Source organism: Cyanistes caeruleus, chromosome 10, assembly GCF_971803275.1.
Source record: "Cyanistes caeruleus chromosome 10, bCyaCae1.hap1.1, whole genome shotgun sequence".
In the NCBI taxonomy this organism is placed as follows: domain Eukaryota; kingdom Metazoa; phylum Chordata; class Aves; order Passeriformes; family Paridae; genus Cyanistes; species Cyanistes caeruleus.
This window is the reverse complement of record NC_141710.1, coordinates 4,899,999-4,922,487: the sequence shown is the minus strand read 5'-3', so window position 1 is coordinate 4,922,487 and position 22,489 is coordinate 4,899,999. Positions and strand designations below refer to the sequence as shown.

The window sequence follows — 22,489 nt, the reverse complement described above, 5'->3', positions numbered from 1 at the left end:
GCCTCATCTTGAGTTGTTCCCATTTTGTATTTTACAGCCCCGTGGCAGCTCTTGGATCACGGGGAAAGGAAGGTTGGGATGGAGCCTGATGGAGCCAGGGAGGGGACTTAGGGGGGACAGAGGGTGAAGAGGGACTCTGCTTCCACCCCAAACCCTTCTGGGATGGTAGGGGACACCTCCAGCCTTTACCAGGCTCCAGTTTTCTGGAGGAAAGCCACCAATCCCAGCCCATCCCCTGCATCCACTTGTTATCCAGATTTAACTTCCAAGTGCACAATTGCTGGTCAGTTGTTTCATCTCCTCTGCTCTTTGCAGCATTTTATGGCCAGGAATCCGAGGAGCAGCAGGGAAGGGGCCCAGGAGCAGGGAAAGCTCCACCTCTGAGGCTCAGGAGCCAAGGTGGCACACAGTGGCCATGGGGACAAACTGGTGTGATAAGGGGGCTGGAGCAAACAGTCCTGCTCCATCCCAGTCCTCATTCCCCGAGCTCTGTTTTACTTCCCTTCCTCTGTACACAAGCAAAGCAAGCAGAGAGCCAGAGGCTCTGAGTACAGGCAGAGCTCCAAGAAACCAGGACAAACCCCACAAAAGCACCAGTCACGTGCCCCAAGCTAAATTTGCCTGAAAAAAAAAACACCCTGATAGTGTTTTACATCAACTTATAATGACTTTCTTTCTGTTATGATTGCTGCTGTTGTTCTGGTTAATACCCTCCTCACTTAAAAACCCCTGAACATGACCCCGTGGCAGCCACCACACAAATATCATTTGCTTGGATTATTCCTGAGGTGGTTCCTGTGCTGGAGGCAGCAAGTGCTTACAATCACTCAGTACATAATGGAGAAACTCATTCCAATAATAACAATAATAACAGCATTTATTATTTTTGAAATATGACTGATGAATTCATGAATATAGAAAGCTCTTGTTGCTGGCTGCTGATGGAATTGAGCAGGATTTTCTGATGGAATTTTTCTGGAGATTTCTAATGCCATTGCTCCGGATGTGCGAGCATCACCTCTCAGCACCTGATTCCTGCTCCCACTGGGTGTTTGGAGCACAGGGATCAGTCTGGGGCACCTCACCCTGCTCAGGGCACTGTGCTGACAGTATCCCCCAAAATCCCTGGATGATTTAGATGGGAAGGGACTTTAAAGCTCATCCAGTCCCACCCCCAGCCAGGGGCAGGGACACCTTCCACTAGCTCAGGTTCCTCCAAGCCCTGTCCAGCCTGGCCTTGGACACTCCCAGGGGCAGCCACAGCTTCCCTGGGCAACCTGTGCCAGGCCCCCACCACCCTCACAGGGAGGAATTTCTTCTCAAAATCTGAGAATTTGCTATTTTTTTTTTTAATTACTATAGTTACAAATAGTTTAATTTGCTATTAGTTTCAAATGTTGGTTGTGTTACAAGAAACCCATTTCTTACAGGCAAAACAACCAATAATTTTGAGCTTTTCACTCCCTGGTGTTTCTCTTTTCTAGGGGATGGGGTGCAGTAAAACCAGGCTTTGCTCTGGTTTTTCCACCCTGCCCACAAACAGAAACCCTATAAACTTCTGATGAGCTCAGCTCAGTGGGTTTCTTTGCATTGCAGGGGCTTCAGGCTTGGCACAACTCAGCTCTCAGGGGCTCAGATATAACCTGCAGCAGGTAAACTGGCAGTGTGCTTTGGCCCTGCTTAGGGGAAACAGATCTGTCTCTAATGGGAGGAGAAATGAAAGTGGCTTTGCCTCGTGAGGCTCCCCAGCCTAGTGGTGCTGCGCTTTGAGCAGCACAAAAAGCCCTGGTGCTGCAGAGGCAGATTTAGGAGCACCCCTGGCTAACCCAATTCCCTTTGCTCTGGAGGTGGGGAGAGAACTGGAAGGGCAAAAGTGAGAAAATTCGTGGGCTGAGATAATGACAGTTCAGTAGGGGAAGTTGAAGCTGTGCACAAGCAAACAAACACAAGGAATTAATTCCCCACTTCCCATGGGCAGGTGTTCAGCCATTCCCGGGAAAGCCAGGTGACTCAAGAAGGGAAATGCCACCACACCAAGAATCCCTCTCTTCCTCCTTCTTCCCCCAGCTCGGTATGGCAAACACAGCCCCATCCCAGCTCCTCTGAGGGAAATCAACTCTACCCCAGCCCAAACCAGCACAAAGATATTGCTTTACACCTGGCTGTAATTTGGCACAAGGATCAGCTCTTTGCATTCCTTCCTCTGATGTTTTTCCCTCCGTGCATTCCTGGCCCTGCCTCCCTGTGGATTGACTGCCAAGCTCTCCTTTGGGAGATGTAACTCTGGGTCTGTTTAGATGAGCTCCTCTCCTTTTGTGTTTATCTGCATGTAAGCTCTAAGTGCTTTATTGTTTTCCAAGCACAGCTATTGATTTTTGAGAAAATAACTAAGAAAACATTAATTTATAACTTCCCTGTTCCTCAAAAGGAGCAAATTACTTTGCTACCATATCAATATAATTCTAGAAGAAAGACACAGGCTTTCAATAAATACCAAAAGATAAAAATGCCAGGAGTTAAGAGCAGTGAGGTGGATGGAAAACCAGAGTGGGTGTGGAGGGTGTTCCTCTGTAACCAAGGTGGTCATGGAATTCCAGGATGGTTTGAGTGGGAAGGGACCTTAAAGCCCATTCACTCCCCTGCCAGGGGCAGGGACACCTGCCACTGTCCCAGGCTGCTCCAAGCCCTGTCCAGTGTGGCCTTGGACACTGCCAGGGATCCAGGGGCAGCCTCAGCTGAGAGGCAGTGGGGAGAAATGGGGCAGGATGGGGAAGTTACCATGTTATGGATAAGATAAAAGCAGGGCTGGAACTTTTAATATCAGCTGCTATCTCTGTCCTGCTGCTGCCGCATCTCCGGGCTCAGCAGACACTTCCCAGCGCCCTGGGAAGGGAGGAATGGGCACCATGTAATCATAGCCTCGTCTGGGTTGGATGGGACGCTGAAGATCATCCATTTCCGATGGGCAGGGATGCCGTGGATCTGCTGGAGGGGTGGGCACCCCCTGTGTTCACCCCCAGAGGAGCTGCCCACCCCAGCTCCCTGCAGGGCACCTGCAAGCGATGGAGCCGGTGTTTGCTGAAGGGGAGGGCTCCTCACCGAGGGTGTGCCAGGGCTCCTCACCCACGTCATTGCCCCAGGGATGGTTTTCAGAGCTGGAGCCCTCCCGGCATTTTCACCCGGGCTCTTATCAGCTGGTTAAGGGCTGGGTATCTCGCTGCCATTCCGTGGGCGCTGTTTGCTCTGCCTGCAGCAGCTTCAGCAGCTCCGCATCCTCCGCCAGCCCCCCCAGCAGGAGCCACATACCCGGGCAGGGTCTCCGCACCCTGCCCAGGGGTGAGGGGCTGCTCCCGAGCAAATGGGAGCGCCCTGGAATGTCGGTGGCTGGTTTGGAAGAGCTGGCTGGCTTTTTTGGTGCCATCACAGCCTGCCGGGAGGGATGCACCGAGCGGCTTTCTGGTGGTCTCTAAGCACTGATGGTTTGGATGGAAAATGGGGGGGTTTGCCGTGTCTGCATTTGTGCAACACATGGTGCTGCCAGCACTCGTTGGCTGGACAAATCTTCCAGCTCTCCTAGCTTTTCTGGATATACAGCTTGGCCAGAACTAGGAAGAGATAGGAAAAGGATGAGGAGGAGAGCTGCAAAGCACCTGGCTGCTGTCTGTGGCTGGAGGAAGGGGTCACATCTCCGCTGGATGCTGTGGCGTCCTCACATGGGCTGAGCAGCTCCGGATCAGGGGGATGCACTGGGGAGTTTCCTTGGATGCCACGGTTCCACCTCTCCTTACAAATTCTGCTGTCCCAGCAGCAGAGTTCACTGGAGCTCACACCCCTCAGTCTCCAGAGCCAGGAGAGCTCTGGGGGAGTCTGTCCAGTCTGAGCTGGGTCACCCAGTCCTGTTCCTGCCCCCCTAAAGCCATCCTGCTGGGGACACGCGGGGCTCTGGGGGATCGGGGGATCTCCCCACCTGCCTGGGCAGGCACTGGAGCCTGTCAGGCGGTGTTTCAGGATGTGCAGTGTTATCTGGGAGGTGTTTGTGGAGGAAGCCCTGTTGTTGTCTCCCTTGGAAGTATCCAGAGCACCGATCCCATCCAGCAAAGTTCTTCCTTGCCCTATAAGAGCCTCCCCTAAGTGCGGATCTGGACACAAAGAGAAAAGGCTGAAAGTGCTGCAAACCACCCCCAAAAGGAGCCTTTCCCCAGTCCCGCCCATGCTCTGTGACGCTGGCAGAGCAGGGGACTCACCTTTGGCCACTGCAGAACCTCTCCTGCCCCAGCTGAGCCTTATCTGGGCAGGCCGGGAATGCAAACAGCAGAGCCATGAGGCTGCTCCGAGCCCGGCCGGGGCAGGACACAGGCGGGAGGCAGCGCAGCTCCCCGGGCTCCGCACTGCCTGCGCATCCCTCCCAGGGCAGCTTCCACAGCCTGCGCCCTTCTGCTCTCGGCAGCCCCCAGGTGAGTCCTGCTCCATCCCTAAACCTGTTGAGCTGGAGAATGGGAAGGCAGGTGTGGCGCAGCACAGTGAGAAGCTCCTTCATTCGCAACAGATCGGCTGCTTTAGCTAATCCTGCGGCGAATCCGATAAATTCCTGGCACGGGCTTTCCCTGAGGAAGCGCTTTCCCAAACTGGTGTTCAGTGTGACCAGGTTGGGGCTGAAGTGCGTACACGTGCATTGATTGCAGCTGTAATTTCCTCGAGCGGATCCCACAGAGACTCAAAAATAAACGGGTGTGTGCTCAGGAGGGGCCGTGTGTGTGGAAATCAGGGACCGGCCCGGGGTTATGCCCAGAAACATTTTGGGTGGGTGCATCCCAAAGGAAAATCCCACCGGCAAATCCCACCGGCTCTCCGAGGAGAGCTGCAGGGAGGGGATGGGAGAGAGGATGGGGGTCTCTGCTTTGAATGCCGAGGGATTCCAGGAGCTGAGGGGATGGGGATCCAGGGGTTTGCCAGAGGACCGTGAGATGTGCGGCATTTTGCTTGCGGCGTTTGAACTGCGATTTGTGATGCAGCTCTCGCTTTGGGAAGCCTAAAACTGAGATGACGTCTGGGCTCAAGGGCTGGGCAAACTGCGAGCTGCAAGTGCTGGGATTATTTATTTATTCATTTATCCATTTATTTATTTATTTATTTATTTCAAAAAGTCCTTTTTAGCAAATGAGGAGTTTTAGTCCTTGTTGAAGCTGAGCCCGAGTCCCTGCGGGGCTGATGGGGTCCCGTGGGCTGTCCTGGGGACATCCCTTTGTGCACCGCAGGGGCTCCAAGGGTGTGAGGTGACCCAGCAGCATCACTGCTGGCAAAACCCCGCTGTATTCCCAGCGCCTGTGTCTCACGGACACCTTGAGGAGTTATCACGGGCATCTGTAGTAATCTCCCTTGTAGTCTCCCAGCCGCTCTCATCCGGCACTTGAAACACGGAAATTGCCCCAAGAAAAGAAATCTTTTTACAAGATGGGCCATCAAGGCAGCAGCCGCATCCCGGAATCATCCCACTCAGCAGGGTAATCTATTCAATGGCCGGGATTTATTTTTAACATTCGGCTCCACAGTCCTTTTAACTCAAGCAGGGAAGGGAACATTTTGATAACAGCAGCCTCCAGGTCAAATGTGATGAGAATTCATAACTCGCCACACAGGGGTTTTGGAAAACCAACCAAGCAAAACAATTTCCCGGAATGAGCCGATGGAGATGCGTCTTTCTCCTCACCACGTCGTGCGCAGAGCAGGGAGGCGTTGGAGTGGCTCCTCATTCTCTGCCCACAATTTGCAAATAAAATGCCTCCCGGACTGTTTTAAATTTGAAGGACTATTGCAAGCACGGCTTTGCTGGGCTGCTCATAAAGACCTGAGACATCCGATCTGTCGGCCATCAAAGGAGAAATATGAATTCAGTAATGGGAATGTCCTCATGGTCCTAGCTCTAATCAAAGCAGAGCCAGGGGTTTCTGCTGCAGGAGAGTGGCATCAAGATTTAAAAAGGAGCAGAGGGACTCCAGTCCCTGGTGGGCACTGGAGCAACAGCAGGAATGATTTACAGGGGCATGGAGCGGCAGGACAGGGGAATGGCTCTGCCAGAGGTTAGATGGGATACTGGGAGGGAATTCCTTTCTGTGAGGATGATGAGGCCCTGGCACGGGGTGCCCAGAGAAGCTGTGGCTGCCCCTGGATCCCTGGAAGTGTTCTCAGACAGTTTGGATGGGGCTTGGAGCAACCTGGGGTAGTGGAAGGTATCCCTGTCCTAAGGGTACAGGAGCACCATTGGGTGCCCCCAGGACTGGGATGAGCCAGCTCAGACTGGAAGGATCCCCCTGAGCTTTCCTGGCCCTGGAGTCCAAGGGGTGTGAACTCCAGTGGAAGGGGGTTGGAACAAAATGAGCTCCCAGGCCCCTTCCAACCCAAACTACTCTGGGCTGGAAAAAAAACACCACCCAGAAGTCTGAAAATCTAACCAAGCCGAGATGGTGAGAGAGCTGCCAGGGAGCAACATTTTCTTTCTGTTTTCTTTTCAAATGACCAGAGTAAATTAAGTGTGCCTGTCTGAAAATGAGAGGCAGGTGGGAAAGGCAGGAGAAAATTTGGAGATTGAGCAGATTATTTTAATGTTAGTGCTGGTGTCTCCCGAGCCCTGTGGGGCTGGGCTGGGCTGGACATGTGTGTTCCACCTGAGCCCCACGGGGCAGCACCTAGGGAGCCTTATCTGCAGGCTCGGGAACACGGCCTTTCCAAACCGCAGGTATTTGTTCTTCATTCCCCTTCTTCCGTTCAGATTCCCTATCTGCAGGGAGGCCCCAGTGTGCCACTCACAGCAGAGTGCAGGGACAACGAGAGAAACTGGGAATGGGGCTGGAAAAATTAACATAGAATCCCAGAGAGGTTTGGGTTGGAGGGGGACTTAAAGCTCATCCAGTGCCACCTCTGCCAGGGGCAGGGACATTTTCCACTATCCCAGGTTTCTCCAACATGGCCTTGAGCACTTCCAGGGATGAGACAGCCACAGCTGCTCTGTGCAATCTGTGCCACCACCCTCACACCCAAGAATTTCTTCCCAAACTCTTGTGCTGTCCTGGGAACCCAGGATGTAATGAGAAACCCTCTGCAGTTGTAATGGAAAACAATAAAATCTGTTATGCAGCATGGGAAGCAGCACTGATGGGAACAGCCACTGCTTTAATATTTAATTTGATGAGATCCAGCTCTGAGAAATGGATTGGGAGCTGCCACAGCTCCAAGCACAAGCTCAGTGCTGGCAAGGGATTTCCATGGGGTTTGCTCCGCTCCAGACTTATCTGTATTCTGGAAGGGTGACATGGAATGAGGCTCATTAATTATCCCAGCACACAGAGCTGTGTTTCCTGCCATTCCCTTCAATCAGTCAAGCTCTGGACACTTTCAGGGCCTCTTGGACATTGGGTTGTCATTCCAGGTGTGTCCCCTCTGCTGGAGCCTGGCTCCTGGTCCCTGCAGAGCCACTCAGGTGCAACCAGGGGCCATTTCAGGAGGGAATTTCCTTGTGTCACCAGACAGCCCAGTGCAGATCCCATTCCATCCTGCCTTTTACCAGCAGGAACTCCCTGTGGCTGTATGGCCTCATGTCCTGGTGGGACTGGGAGGAGGGAGCTGTGCCAGGCACGAGATGGGTCTCACCAAACATGTGCCTTCCTTGTCCTTTCAGGTGGATCCCACACCTTTTCTGTGACTGAGCCAGCAGCAGAGCTGGTTTTTCCCCTTGCATCATTCTCATACCTCCAGAAATCCCTTTGCATGCTCCAGACAGTTTGGGTGTCCCCACCAGGGAGCTGGGCTTTGCAGGAGTCCAAGAGTCACCACCAGGGCAAGAAAAGGTGCTGGAAATGTAGATTTGTCAGGACTATAATCCAGGTAGGTGGTAATTCCTTCCTTGTGTGAAACCATCCGCTTTCTATCCTCGTCTGCTTCTCTCTGGTCCATCACAAGACTCCATCCCTGCAGGACACAAATCCCTCACATCCCTCAGGGTTGAAGTGCTAGCAGAAGGGTTGGATTTGGAAAAAGCCTTTGGTGTGCTGATGTTTTAGCTCTGGATGACACACCCTGAACTGTAATCACAACCTTCCCCCTGTGACACTCGCAGCCCCTTGGGTTCCACAGATTCCCTGGGACAAGCACGTGTTGGAATGGCACTGCAGTGCTTGGGAACAGCTCCCCACACCAGTCTGCTCCAGGGATGGTCATGGGGCTCCTTGTCTTGGCATGGTGACCCTTCTCACCCGCTCTCCCTGGGTCCTTCGCTCTCTGCCAAGCCCATGCCAGCACCATGGGACACAGCTGCCCATCCCTTCTCCAAGACCTCTCCTGGCTCCCCCTGCCCAGCTGGGGCCAAGGAGGTGGGACCCCAGATCTTCATCCCAGGGAGAAGAGCCTCTGTACCCGTAGAGGGATTGTCACCAGGCTTGTCACCAAACTGCCTTCATCTTTCACTCTCCAAAGCCACGTCCCTCCATTTCCCAGGCCTGCTGAACAGTAACTGGTTCCTCCTGCTGTTCCTTGTCTCTCCTTAGCACCCATGCCGGAGGCATGCCCCCAAACACTCCAGGAAAGAAAGAATGTTGAGGAAATTCCAGATATGCCTCTGTTTCTGCTTTGTCTCGGGCATTTTGTACGAGATCTCCCTCTTGTCCAGCTCTGTCTTCTCCTACTTGCCCATGTCCCAGCACTACCTGACACCTGAGCAGGTGCTGAACCTTGGCAAAAGCATCATTTTCCTGGAGACGACGGAGCGCCTGGAGCCGCCCCCGCTGGTGTCGTGCTCCGTGGAATCCGCTGCCCGGATTTACCAGGACAGGCCCATCATCCTCTTCATGAGGGGACTCTCCAACGAGACGGCCTTGGACATGAACACCAGCTATGCAGCCTTCTCCCTCTTGTCTTCTATGAAGAATGTCTTCATTTTTCCTCTCCAGATGGAAACCGTCTTCCAGGAGACCCCTCTGCTCCAGTGGTACAACCAGGTGAGTGTTAAAACAAGTGGAAAACAGGAGAAGAGCCATAACCAGGGCTGGGAAAAGGCTTTAAAAGGAATGAGGAATGCAGGACTGTGTGAAATTTGTGACTTTTATTGTTTTGGTTGGGAAGAGATTCATTTTGGCCGCCTTTTGCTGTGTATTCATCTCTCTGTTTATGGCATACATGATCGGCCTTATCTGGAGAATCGGGTTTTTTGGCAAAGGAAACATCGGTAAAAATAGATTACAGACGTGTTTTGAGAAAACAGCCTTAATAATCTTCCCCAACAGAAGCTGGTTGAACAAAATGTGCTGCCTGAGCACTTGATAGAGCTGCCTCACTCTGACGGAGCCCGCAGGAGATAAGAGATAGGGGAGAGATTTCAGGTTCTATAATAATAGAAACATGCAAAGCCAAGGTGGGATCTGGTGAGCTCCACCCTGGAAAAAAGTTCCTGGCAAACTGCCCACAAGTAGTTTTGGTCAAACTGCTTGGGCAGGGCAGGCAGATTTCCTCCAAATTCTTTCTTTTCCTGAGAAAAACTGACTCCAAATGTGGATGAAATGCCTCCAGCCTGGTTCAAAGAGCTGGGAGGGATCTGGGAGTGTGTTAAGTGGGTTGTGTCCCACTGAAATAGCAGGGAATGACTCATGGTGGCATGGAGTTAACGCTGTAGGTGCCATCAAACCACCTGGGACACGTTCCTGCATTCCTAATGCTAGCAAAGCATTGCCCTGCTCCAGCTCCTTGTCTCATCCCAGTAAAATCCAGCGGCTGGAGGCAGCAGGAGTCTGTCAGCAGCATTTGCAGGTGCAGGTTTGTGGTGCCATTTGCAGCCCCATGGATGGACTGGATCCGTTCCCTGCCCGCAGCATCACATCTCACCTTTCCCACCCCGCAGGTGGTGCCGGAGCAGGAGAAGAACTGGGTGCACGTCAGCTCGGACGCCAGCAGACTGGCGCTCATCTGGAAGTACGGGGGCATCTACATGGACACGGATGTCATCTCCATCCGGCCCATCCCCCAGGAGAGCTTCCTGGCGGCCCAGAAGTCGCGCTTCTCCAGCAACGGGATCTTCGGCTTCCCTGCCCGCCACAAGTTCATCTGGGACTGCATGGAGAACTTTGTTCTCAAGTACAACGGCAACATCTGGGGCAACCAGGGCCCCTTTTTGATGACGAGGATGCTCAAAACGCTCTGCAACCTCACGGATTTCCAAGGCACCGAGGACCACAGCTGCCAGAACATCTCCTTCCTCAACCCCCAGCGTTTCTACCCCATCCCATACCCAGCCTGGGGCCGGTACTACCAGGTGTGGGATAAAAGCCCCAATTTCAACCATTCCTATGCGCTGCACCTGTGGAACTTCATGAACCGCAACCGCAAGGTGGTGGTGGCCGGCAGCAACACCCTGGCTGAGAAACTCTACAAAACCTACTGCCCCACCACCTACGAGGACCTGATCCAGAATGCCAAGCACAGGGATCTCCCAGGCCCTGAGGACATGGAGTGACATGGAGCACGGAGGAGAGGGCTGATCCTTCCAGCCAAGCACAATCCCCACCCTGTCTGTATCCGGCTTTGTAGGAGAAAGAAAGAGCTTTCATAACCACCATTCCTATTCCCTTGGGATGCTGAGAATCGTGGTGGGTATTCATTGGACGTACACTCCAAGGACACCTCTGCCTCAGTTCTGTTTCCTGGTAGGTGCTCATGAATCAAACCTTCCCAAATCTGAGGGATTTTGAAGCTTTTCACAAGCTTCTCCAAGGGAAACGTTCATAAAGAGAGGGATGGCCTCCCACAAGGAATGTTGTCTCTGCTCCTCTTGGACCTACCGGCAGCTTCCCGCATCAGAAAAGTCGGAAGCACAACAGACTTTGGACTGGAGCCTCCAGGGCAAAAGAGAAGCCCAAACCAGCATTTTTTCCTGGTCTTTTCCTCACATGGACTTTACACCCTACGTTTTTGAGAGGGACTTTAGTGTGAATGACAATAAAAGAGTTCATAAACACCACTCCTCTGTGCTCACTTCTTCCTGAAAAATGAGTCACATTTTCCAAAGGTTTGTGCTCCCACACTTCTACTTTGGCTTTTGCCAGGAAGCAGCTGCTCTGCCCCATCTTCACAGGTAAAGAAAGAAACTTTCTACTGGCTGTAGAAAGTGTGCCTGGAAAGGGGATACTGAGACACTGAGGTAGGATAGGGATGGCTCTCCAGGTTCCCAGTTTTAAATAAATGGGATTTATTATGAAATCCATTTTTAAATAAATGGATTTCAATGGTGGTCACCCGTGTCCAGTTGTGCAAACATCCCATTTCATCCCAACAGGGCTCCCAGTGAGCTATCCCCTTCCAGACACTCTCCCAGGAAAATGCCAATCCACCCAATTCCCCAAAGAGAAGCCCAGCTTGCAGATCTCTGCTGAGTCTCTCTGAACAGCTGGTTTTAACTCGGGAGCAGAAAGGTGGGGATCAGTCTCCGTCATCCAATGTTTGCCATGTGCACAATGCTATCTCCTGCAAACACAGCAGCTGCTGGGCCGGCTGCAGCTCCAAATTTGGGATCCAGCATGAGAAGGGAGCCCTCTGCACACAGGGTTTATGTGCTCCTGCATTCAGGCAAGGGGCTCCCTCTTGCCCTGTGTTCCTCCAAAGTCACTCCAGTGTACGGCCAGGTGCTGCCATGTGATTGTTGGAGCAGGAGGGAATATTTTTCCTCTCCCCTCCCTAATGTGACACTCTCCTGGCTCAGCCCCTGCCACGAGTTTCACGCTCTGGTGCCGTCCACTCCGGTGACAGCTCTGATTGTTCCCCACTCCTTTTGATCCCTCACACTCCTCGCTCTGCTCCTCATCTCTCCTCTCCAGTTTCTCTCTGTCTCTGGCAACAAGTGAGGATTTGCCTTTTCTTCCCTGTGACTTGACTCTCTGGGAGTGTCCATGAGGGGAGGGGTAGGACTGGAGCACTTCACCACTCAAGCTCCCTTCACTAGTGAGCTCAAGACAGAGGCATTTCCAAGGCTCTGCTCTGTTATCCAGTGGCTCCTCTGGAGATGAACCCAATCCCATCCCATTTCTCTCCCCTGCCTGACAGGAGGGGAGGAATCCTGCCAGCACTTGGAGCAAAGCAGGGCACCAAGCACAGCCAACCTCACCAAAGTTCTCACATGGGAGGGGTCCCAGGAGAAGCTGGGAAAGAGCAGGAGGTGCTGGCTGCATTTGAGAAGGGTCTGGAGGAGATGGGGAAACTGCTGGAGCAGGTCCTGAGCAGACTCTGGGTCTCCAGTAGGTGCTGCACTGCCAGGAGCACCAGGGACCAGCCTGGCCACACACACACGGTGCCTGCAGGGTGCCCACACTGAGCTGGCTGCTCCCAGCAGCAGGAATGGAGCAGCACAGCTCTGGAGGGACAAGGAGGACAGCAGGAGGTGGAAGAAGCTGATTTTCCCACAGCAGCTCTTCCTGCAGCTGATTCCAGCAGCTGCTGCAAGGTGGGAGGGTGTAAAACACCCCCGGGCATGGCACTTGTTGCTGCATCCTGCTGGTGTATCCTACACCTTGGCCTCAGAAAAATGGGATGGGCTTTAAGGTCCTCTCCAACCCCAACCAGTCTGGGATTCCATGATTAAATTACCAAGGGAAATAACACCAGAAATGACTGAAGCTGTGTCCTATCATGGCCAGTGAGAAGACCTAAAGCTATCACCAGCAGACTTTGTACCTGGTGGCACATCTTCTGCCCTTTGGAAGACATCCCAGTTATGAATAAAAATCCAGAGATCTTCCCTGGCTGATGATGGGAAGAGATGGCTGCAAACCCATTTTACCACATTCCCATCTTCTCATTCCTTTTTTGCCTCAGCTCCCATCCTGGGCAGCAGCCCAAGGCCAGCAACACCCAGGAAAAAAGAACAAGTGAAATAATAATATTACTACTAATAATAATAGGAGGAGGAGGAGGAGAAAAGAAAAAGAGCCCTTGGCTCATTAAGAGCATTTAAGCAGATGTTTAACCCTAAGCAGCCTTAAAATATTTGCTGAGCTTAGACTAAACCTAATTTCAAGCCCCATTTCAAGCCCATCCTGTGATGTTTTACTCTATTTGGCACTCATTAAACACAAAGTATCATATGAATATCATCAGCACAAGTCACCCACTGGGGTGTCATCCATCAGAACAAGGCTTTAAATTCTGGCTGGGAGCATCTTTTCCTTGTCTCAGGACTGAGTGGCACATGGGGTGTGACAGGATGGCATCTGATGGCCAGGTGATTGTGCTGAGGGAAGGAAAGGCTCTGAGCTGGCCCCTCCCAGGCACAGTCAGCTGAAGGAACACAGCTCTTGGGGCATCTCAGTGCTCAATTTGCTCTTTTCTGCTCTGGTTTTGAATACATTTCATAATACTATTCTGCAGAGAGAAGAAAAATTGCCAAAAATTACCAAAAATGGTCTGTGATGCCCAGTCTGTTTCTTTACAGATCCAACTGCTCTCAGCAAACACAGCTGAAGGTAATGATGGCATTTTGAAGTGAATCAATTTGGATGTAGATGTGTTTTTCATAACTTCCATTCCTTCAGAGCTCAATCTCTTCTCTGCTTGTGGGGAGCTGGCTGTGCTTCTCCCCCACATCAGCCATGGACCAGACACTTCCAGTCCTTCCACTGTCAGCACAGCCCACAAACCAAAACTGTCCCTTGGCATCACAGCCAGATCCCAAAGGAATGAGATTTCCATGAGATTTCCATGACATTTCCATCCAATTTCACAGCAAAGGGGTGACCTTGCCTCCTCTCAGCTGTGTTAATGGCTATCTGCAAACAAACCAGGGCCTGCTGTGGGTCCTTCATTGCAGCCCAGGGGAAGGAAATGGGGGATTTCTGCTCCCTAAAGCAGGCAGAAAATAAAACCAGTCCTAAACCAGGGGTGGCTGTTGGCAAATAACCAAGGGAGGACATTGTGACCCCTTTGATCCTCCAGCCAGTGGCCCTGAGGTCAGAAACTTCTCCAAGGACTGGTGTCATCCCCAAAGGGACAGCTGTGTCTATGCCTTCCATATAGCAAAGCAGGTGTTGATCAGGACTTGCTCCCATGCTGGGGCCTGAGCTCCTTTTTGACCCCCCTGCAGGGACCCAGGAGGTGACAGAGTGGTGCTGATGAAGATCCATCAGGTGGTGCTGGGGCTGGGACCATCCCTGTGCCCAGAGCACCAGGAGCAAGCCAGCATTGAGCAGGGGGATTTGTGGGGATAGGGATGGGGAAGAGCTGGGCAGAGCTGATGGGAGCACAGGGGGGATGAATTGTCTGGGCAGCTCCATGACCAGCACTTCCCTGGAAAAGCTGCCCCAGGTGGCTGCTGGGTGCTGGCTGGGATTTTGGGAAAGCTGTGGGCAAGGATTAATCGAATTAGGGGAGGAAGTTGCTCCTTCATAGAGGGAGGTAGGCTGTGAGAGCAAGAAGTTCCTTGCTCTGGGACTGCTGGGACCCTCATGGGGGAGAAGGCTGCTGCCCAGTCCTCCAGCCCAGGGAGGAGGCCACCACCACAGGGAAGCTGCTGAAAGCCCTGCAGAGAAACCCAGACCTCCAGGAGCAGTGCCACCCCATCCTGGAGGATGTGCTGGAGGAAAAGCTGGAAAGCCTGTGGGTCAACAGGGGACATCTGTTCTTCCAGTGCCACCAGCCCTGAGCTGCCCCAGAAACACAACTGTCCCAAAGTGTTTCATTTTTATGGGGGGAGCAACCCAAACAGCAGTAAAAACCCACCCATCTGCAAAAATCCCCCTCTGAGAGGCAGATGGGATGGTGAAGGCAGAACCACAGGGTCACACGGGGAATAAACTTCCCTGCTCCCACCTCTGAGGCTGCTTTTTAGGATCTCTCCAGCCAACCTGCCTCTCCTGTGCTGAATCACCCAGGGCTCCTTCTCCCTGGGGGAAGGAGCGCGTGTGAGGGCAGGGCGGGGATTTCCAGGGGACATTCACCCTCCCGAAGCCCTCCTGATGCCCAGCACATTGAGCAGCTTTTCCTGCCAGCATTCCCGAGCTGCTCCCGGCGATACAACACCACCACCTAGCAGGGCGCGGAGCCGGTGCAGGGATGCAGCCAGCCCGGGATGCTCCATCCAGGATGCTCCTTCTGCTCCGGGTGCCAAAAGCACCAGGAAAAGCCGGGACTTACCCCGCGGATGTTTCCTGGAGGTGTTTTTAAGGAGATATCCTGGGTTTGTTTCACTGCATGGCATGTCTCCCTTTCCCTGGCACATTACTCGGGAATGCTGAGGGGGTGTGGGAGGCAGCAGAGGTGCCCAAAGCCAGACCCATACCCCCTCCCCATCCATTTCTCATCTTTTACATCCCCTCGAGCTTTTAAAACCCCCTCGAGCTGTAAGTACCTCCCAAGAGAAAATGCTGCACATTCCCCCCTGCCCCAGCCTGAAAATTCCCAAATCAACACTTCAGCAGTCACTCCCTAAAGCAAACATGGGCTGTATCTTGGGATATGTATGGCTGGGAAGCGATGTGTCCCAGGAAAATCCCAATTCCCTGGGATTTGGACTGGGTTTGGAGCTGGAAGGATGCTGTGGGAGATGGTTTGTGCCTTGCCCTGGGGATGACAATGCCAGGCTCATCTGCCTGAGGCTGTGAAGAGAATCTCCACTTGGACATGCAAGAGACTCCAGGCTCTGGTGAGGCATCAGCAGCAGCCCAAGGATGACAAATTCCTGCTCTCCTCCACCCGAGGGATGAGCTGGTCCAGCAGGGATGGGAAAAGCAGGCAGTGCAAGAGGAGCTTTGCCTCCACAGCTCTCCTCCCTCATCCCAGGTGAGGGGACACCGTGTCCTCTGGGACACCTGTATCCACAGCCATGCTGTGCCCTGAGCCAGGGGGCAATGTCCCAGAAATGTCCCCTGAAATGCCCAGAAAAGGGCATTTTGGGTGGTGCAATCTCTGCAGCTGCTCTCTGCACACTGATCCCATGTGGGCTGACCTGCAACATTCAGAAAAACACACTGATTGCTCCCAAAACCCCAGCAGGGTGAAATACAGCTCTGGCAGAGCTTGCAAACCCCTTTCCCCCCTTTTCCCACATAACCCCATGTCCATTTAGTTTGTTTGGAAAAGGACTTTCCTGGAGGCTCCCTGCCCCTGTGGGATAACTCTGGCCAAGTCTGACCCGGGGGCTTGTACCCACTGTGTGGGACTGGGGACAAACATGGAATTTCCCACTGTAGTTTTGCTCCCTGTTCCCTTCCCAGAACCTTTGGCAAGGGGATGAAGAAATTGTCTTGGGGTTTGGAAGCGAAAGCAATAAAATATATAAAAATAAAATGCATGTATGAAACAAAAAACTTGGAGAAACTGTGCAGAAATGCAGAGAAGGAACAACTCAGGGTGAGAATGAGGTGGCAGCAGAGAAGAAGAGGAGCTCAAGAGCAGCTGAGGAAGAGGAGTGAGTTGTTTGCTCCAGGAGCAAGAGGAGTAGGATTTAAGCTCAAGGGGAGTAGGATTTAAGCTCAAGGGGAGGTTTTTAAGCTCAGGAATAGGTTTAAGCTCAAGAAAGCAATACTGAACACAGACAAGGCACAAGTTTGGAGATTCCAGCAGCCAGGTGTGGAATGTGGGATGTGATGGACCTGCCCACGGGGAATGTGGGGCTGGATCACATCCACACTGGTCCTGGAAAACCCCTGGATGCCAGGGCACAGAGATCACCCAGTGGGGGAAACTCTGCCCACTCTGTGAGCTCAGCAAGGCCCCAGACCAGCCAAGGAACTCCAGGTATCCTGTGCAAATCCACAGGGGTGCTTCTGGACATCATTTACACTAAAATAATAAAGAGTCATGAGGTACCTTCTTCCCAGCTCCTGCCCATCAGCAGGGCCACAGAGAAGAGTTTGGGCACAGGGGTTTCAAACCTGCAGCAGCAGATGTGGCCCTTGGCCCTTCATCCAGCTGCACACATCTGTCCTTTTCCTAATGTTTGTCCATTCACCCTTTTTTTTTTTGGAGGGGAGGGAATTATTATTCATGCAGTTGGGAGCAAAAGAGTAACTGCCAGAGAATCAGCTTGGGAAAAGCTCTCTGGAACAAATCTAGAGGTAATTGGAGTGATGTAATGCTGAAATAATGGAATTTCTAAGAGAGGATTTAAACCAACCTCAATTTATGGGGAGAACTGGTGTAATTACAGTGGTGTCCAAATTAAATTGCTTCTTACACAGAAAACAAAATTTACAGAGATTTTACCCAACAAAGGCCTGGCACAAAACACTGGGAATATTTATTTTTCCTTATTGCAATAAAAATGAAATTCCAGGCCTTGATCAGACAAATTCAAAATAAAAATGAGGATTTGGTGGCAGTTCTCAAACCATGGCAGTAGAGGAACGTGTGGTGTCCTGATGCAACGATGGTCTTTGGCCTTCTTGGCTCTAATTTTTGGAATTGCTTTTTAGGATCTCTCCAGCAAATATTCCTCTCCAAACCTGGCAGCAGTGACCTGGAGCCCTTCCCTGTGGAGCAGGGATGCCGGGGAGGGGACACATGGTGGGGACAGGGAAGTGACAGCGCTCTGCCAGCAGCCACTGGATGGTGCCACAGGACCAGGAACGAGCAGCAGCAGCTCTGCAGCACCCCCAGGGCTGCTCCTGGCACCTCCTTTTGGGAAGACCCCAGTGCTGAGGCTCTCCCAAGGTTTGGGACCTGCCTGGTCAGTCACCCAGGAGGATAAATGACATTTCCTAGGTGTGATTTCTCCTCTTCATCACACACGTGAGCAATAACCAGGGCTGATAGTGCCAGGAGCTCTGGAGCCACAGCAGATCTCCCTGGATATCCTTAGGGTGCAGGCACGACCCCCTTCCCACGGGATGTCCCATCCCACAGGCTGGGACCAGCTCTCCACACTGGACACACTCGGGTGTGGCTTCTTGATTCTTTAGCAGCTTTCATTCTCCTCACTTCCCTCTTTCTCCCCTCTCCTCTCTCTCCTCCCTGCCAAAGCTCCAGAAGGTGATGGGAAAAGCCCCATTTTCTGCTGCAGGAGGAGCCTGGCCCGAATTCACTTGGACAGAGAACCCAGCCACAGCTGCTGTGTCCTCCCTCCTTTCCTTCTGGAATCACTGGGAAACCCAACCCCAAGGATGACTCTCTGCACTGTGGACGTGACCATGTCAGCTTGACCCCTTCTAGAGCTCATCTGTGTAAATTAAGTTCATTTTCCTAATTTTGCCTGTGTTTTGGCCATTTCTAGCAGTGCATTTATCATCTTGGTTTCCAAAAAGTATGAAATTTGGGAAGATGTAGCAGGAAAACTGGCACTCAGTTCCTCCTCTCTTTTCCAACCCATTCCACTTCTGGTTCAGACTCTTATCCCTCCCCATTTCCCACATTTCCAGCTGAGTTTTTAGCAGGAAGCAGAACACATCCAGTGGTGCTGAGCAGAACAAGGGGAACAAACTAAATTCCTCTGGGAAAAAAAATAAAAATAAAAGTTTTCTGCTGAACTGATCACAAATAAGCAGAAAAACCCTTTTTACCTGCAAAAAGTTACAGGAGGCAGTGAGAATTTGTTCCACGGAGTGGGGTGACAGGAAACACGGGCTGAGCACTGGTGCTGTCACCATCCAGAACCAATGGGAAAACAAATTCCTGCCCCAAAGAGCAAACAGGCAGGAAAAGGGCAGAAAGCAGGAGCTGCTCTGCCTCGACAACGTGGCAAAGCTGGTGCCAAGGCAGGAGCCTGTCCATTCAGCTGCCAACAAGTGCAAGAATCACTTTCCTGTTGGTTTTCCCAGGAGTTTTCCTGCCTGGGGTGCTTTTGGTGAGCTTCAAACACCAAGTCCAAGTAGTGGTGGAAAAGTGCAGAGAAACTTCTCCTAAGTTTGGGAAAGTCCAGAAATAGCTGAGAGCCCTGTGCCAAGAGAAAGGTGACACTCATGCCCTGACCAGCAAGGGGGTTGAGATGTGGATAAGAGGTTTTGTTCCACATTGGGCATCTCGAGCCAACGTGTTCCATGGGAAGTTGGGATCAAATCTGTGCTGTTGCTGTGCCCTGCCAGCCCAGGGCTTGCAGGTGGTGCAGGGTGGTGGGTCAGGCTCAGTCCATAGGCTGGAAAACACATCCCTGTCCTCTCTGTTCAACCCCCAGAGGCTTTGCCTCAAAGTCAGAAAGTCCCAGGGTGGTTTGGGTTGGAAGGGACCTTAAAGCCCATCTTGTTCCATCCCCAGGGACATCTTCCTCTACACCAGGTTGCTCCAAGCCCTCTCCAGCCTGGCTTAGAACAACTCCCAAAGTTTTGTTAAGTGATGGATGATGTAATCCTTGCACCCTGCTGGGATTTAGAGGAGCAGGGCCTGTCCCATACCCCTGGTTTTCCCTCAGTCCTCACCCCTCTGCCCTGCCCTGGGTGTGGAACTCCAGCCCTTCCAAACTGCTCTCCTGAAATCTCCACAGGTTTTTGTTTGCCTCTTTCTAATTTTTCAGCTCTTTAGCTCAGCACAGCACAGAGGGTTTTCCATGGTCTCCACCAGCTGCTGACACCCAGTTTCTCCTGCCAGAAGTGACCCCTTTGGCTTTATCCTCTCCAGAGACTCTGGGAACAGTAAAACAAGCCCAGAGGGAGCGAGATAAAGACCTGGCCAATTAAATGAAGAAGAAATCCCACAAATCAGTCAGTTTGTGTGTTTTGTTTTTCCCAATGACTTTTTCCTTCATGGGCTCCTGTTACTGGTAATACTTTTATAAATCATGAATATACAAGGGAATATCACCAAATATTCAACCCACAGCAGTAACAAGCTCTGAATGCAGCACAGTTCTCCCAAAGCTGAAAAAAAATAATACAGGAAAATAAAAATCCTATCAAATTTATTCAGTTGGAATATCTCACTCAGAGAGCTATTCTCCCATAATATTTAGGGCAAGCACAGTGTCATAAATCTTACTGCCATTAATCCATAGACTCATTCATCTCTGTTCAACTCCATAAAAGCAATAACCTTGTCACCAGAGGGAAGAAGATTGGGCTTTTAATTGCATATAGATTTCAGGAGAGTTCTTATCTCCTAGTCCAATTTGTAGCTCCAGCTTTTCCCTTGGTCAAACTCCATGCAAATCCAGAGTGATCTCACACACTCCAGATGTTGCAGAGGCTTGGAAAGAACCTGTTCAGAGCTGTTAGATAATGCACCCAGCCTTTGCAGGTCGATTTTATTAGACAAGCCTAGATTTAATTAGCTCCTCTGAATGGGAAATGAGTTTTTCAGAGGATGATCAAATTTATGGGAACAAAACCCCAACAACTGTTCATGAGTTCCCTGGCTCATCTCCCTTGGTTCTACAAGTGCTGCCAAATCCATCCCTTGCAGTTTACGGTCAATAAAGGCAAAATAAAAGGTGGGAGAGGGTTCTCTTCCCTCCCTCACTGGGAACAGCAGCTGGAAACACTGGATTTACTCACAGGGCCATGTGTTCTGGAGTCTCAGGGATCTGGTTTTATCCAGGCAGCTCCAGAGGTCCAAACCTCCCTGCTGCTGTGCAGTTGGTCAAACCAGCAAGCCCAGTTCAGCCCAGCAAACCTGGACCTGCTCCTCCCAGCCCACAGCCAGGCAGGATGGATTTGGTCCAGCGCTGTGTGCTCCACACGTGCTGCTCCTTCCAGCAGCTCCAGCCCCATGCCATGGATCTCAGAGCCCAAATTCACATCCTTGAGGGTGAAGTGTCCCCCTGCAATGAGTGGTTTGGGGGGCAGAGGTTGTGTTTGGGGCGGGTGGCCCTGGGATTGTCCCCAGGCAGCGCCTGGGCAAGTGTCCCCTTTCCCTTTGCACTGAGGGTGGTGGATGAGGCTCAGGGGTTTGTGTCCTTCACATAACAGCACTGGGACATGATGAGCTGTCACCAAGGCATTGGGTCATCCTCAGGGTGCTTCTGCATCTCTAAGTCAAAAAAAATAATTAGGGTATCACAAATTTTTTTTTTTTTTTAGCCTGTTGGGCTGCAGAGGAAAGCTTGGAAAACGGAATTTTGGCTTCAGTAAAGACCCAGAGGTTTCCCAAACAGATAATTTTGGCTTCAGGGCTTAGAGGGGACATCAGCTCAGCTGAAAAGGGGATACTTGGGTCTGTGTCCCAGACGAGAAATCACAGAATCATGGAATTGTTTGGGTTGGAAAGGACCTTAAGGTTCATCCAGTCCCACCCTGTCATGGGCAGGGACACCTTCCACTATCCCAGCTGGCTCCAAGTCCCATCCAACCTGGCCCTGGACACTTCCAGGAATCCAGGAGCTGCCACAGCTGCTCTGGGAAGCTGTGCCAGGGCCTCTCCACCCTCACAGCCAAGAATTTATTCTGTATATGCAACCTAAGTCTTCTTTCTTTCAGTCTGAGGTCCTGTCACTCCAGTCCATCATAAATATTCTCTCTCTGTGATTTCTGTTGGCTCCTTCAGACACTGAAAGGCCACACTGAGCTCACCCCTGCTCTCTTCTCCAGGCTGAACAATCCCAACTCTCCCAGCCTTTCCTCCCAGCAGAGCTGCTCCATCCCTCTGCTCATCCTGGTGCCCCCTCTGGACTCTCTCCAGCAGCTCCACGTCCAGGACCCGAGTTCTCCGTGCAGCAGGAGCCGCAGTTCCGCGGCCGTGGGTGCTCCCGGTGCTGTCATTCCCAGCAATGATGCTCGCCACCCTCCCTGGTGCTGAGCACGAGATAAGGTCCCTTAGGGCCACAAACACAGGAGCAGCTGTAGCACCAAGTGTAGTTACGCCACAGCCAGGCTCATAAATAAATGATTCTCTGCTCGGGAATGGGATTTTTTTCAGTGGAGTTCACTGCATTAAAATATTTCATCCTGCGAGTTTTTGGCCGAGGCAAGGAAATGAGAAACTGATGCTGGAAGATTAGGAGCCCAGCAAGGGCAGGAATTCCCGGATACAGCTCTCTGTCAGCTCCCCATAAGGCTCCTGCCCCTAATCTTGTCATCTACACGCCTGCACACATCAAAGTGTGACCGAGAGATAGCTGCCTCGACTTTGTTGCAGCATTTGTGTAGCAGAAAAATAAAATGTAACTTTCAAAGCTGTTTCCTCGGGAATTTTTTTTAGTTCTAACTCGGTCGTAATCCTGCATTTCGAATTTTTCTGTGTGTTTTCTTGCCTTTCACATTCCCCTGTTTACCTTTCCCTCAGCACCACTTATGTGTTTCCTATCTAAATTAAACATTCCTGGGCTTTTCAGCCCCTTTCCAGTGGAGGCTGAGAACATACCTGTAATTTTTCTGCCCTCATAAGAACACTGAAGTGTTTAGAAGCGTTTAATCTCTACCCAGAATCTTGCTGCACTCTACCCCTCAGCAAGCTCAGGGTCCCACCAAGGATCTCTGACTTCATCACATCACTGATTTGAGGTCCCCCAACAATTATTAATTGGAATTTCTGATATTTTCTCTCATCACGTGACTCATTATATCTTTCTAAAGAAATGAAACACCCAAATCTTTTCTTTTTT

The 22,489-nt window shown here is 51.6% G+C and overlaps 1 protein-coding gene and 1 long non-coding RNA gene across 2 annotated transcripts; one reads left to right on the top strand and one right to left on the bottom strand.

The window, feature by feature from the left end:
* Nucleotides 1-123: 123 nt before the first annotated feature.
* Nucleotides 124-4,453, bottom strand: LOC147651207 (uncharacterized). The gene is made up of 2 exons (XR_015274400.1): nucleotides 4,245-4,453; nucleotides 124-4,139 (listed from the first exon to the last, which is right to left on the bottom strand). It is a non-coding gene; the product is annotated as an uncharacterized LOC147651207 (long non-coding RNA).
* Nucleotides 4,010-10,999, top strand: A4GNT (alpha-1,4-N-acetylglucosaminyltransferase). Its single transcript, XM_023933433.2, has 4 exons — nucleotides 4,010-4,454; nucleotides 7,673-7,878; nucleotides 8,538-8,987; nucleotides 9,884-10,999. Exons 1-4 carry the CDS (start codon nucleotides 4,010-4,012, stop codon nucleotides 10,493-10,495), a joined length of 1,713 nt encoding a protein of 570 aa, XP_023789201.2. The 3' UTR covers nucleotides 10,496-10,999.
* Nucleotides 11,000-22,489: the final 11,490 nt, after the last annotated feature.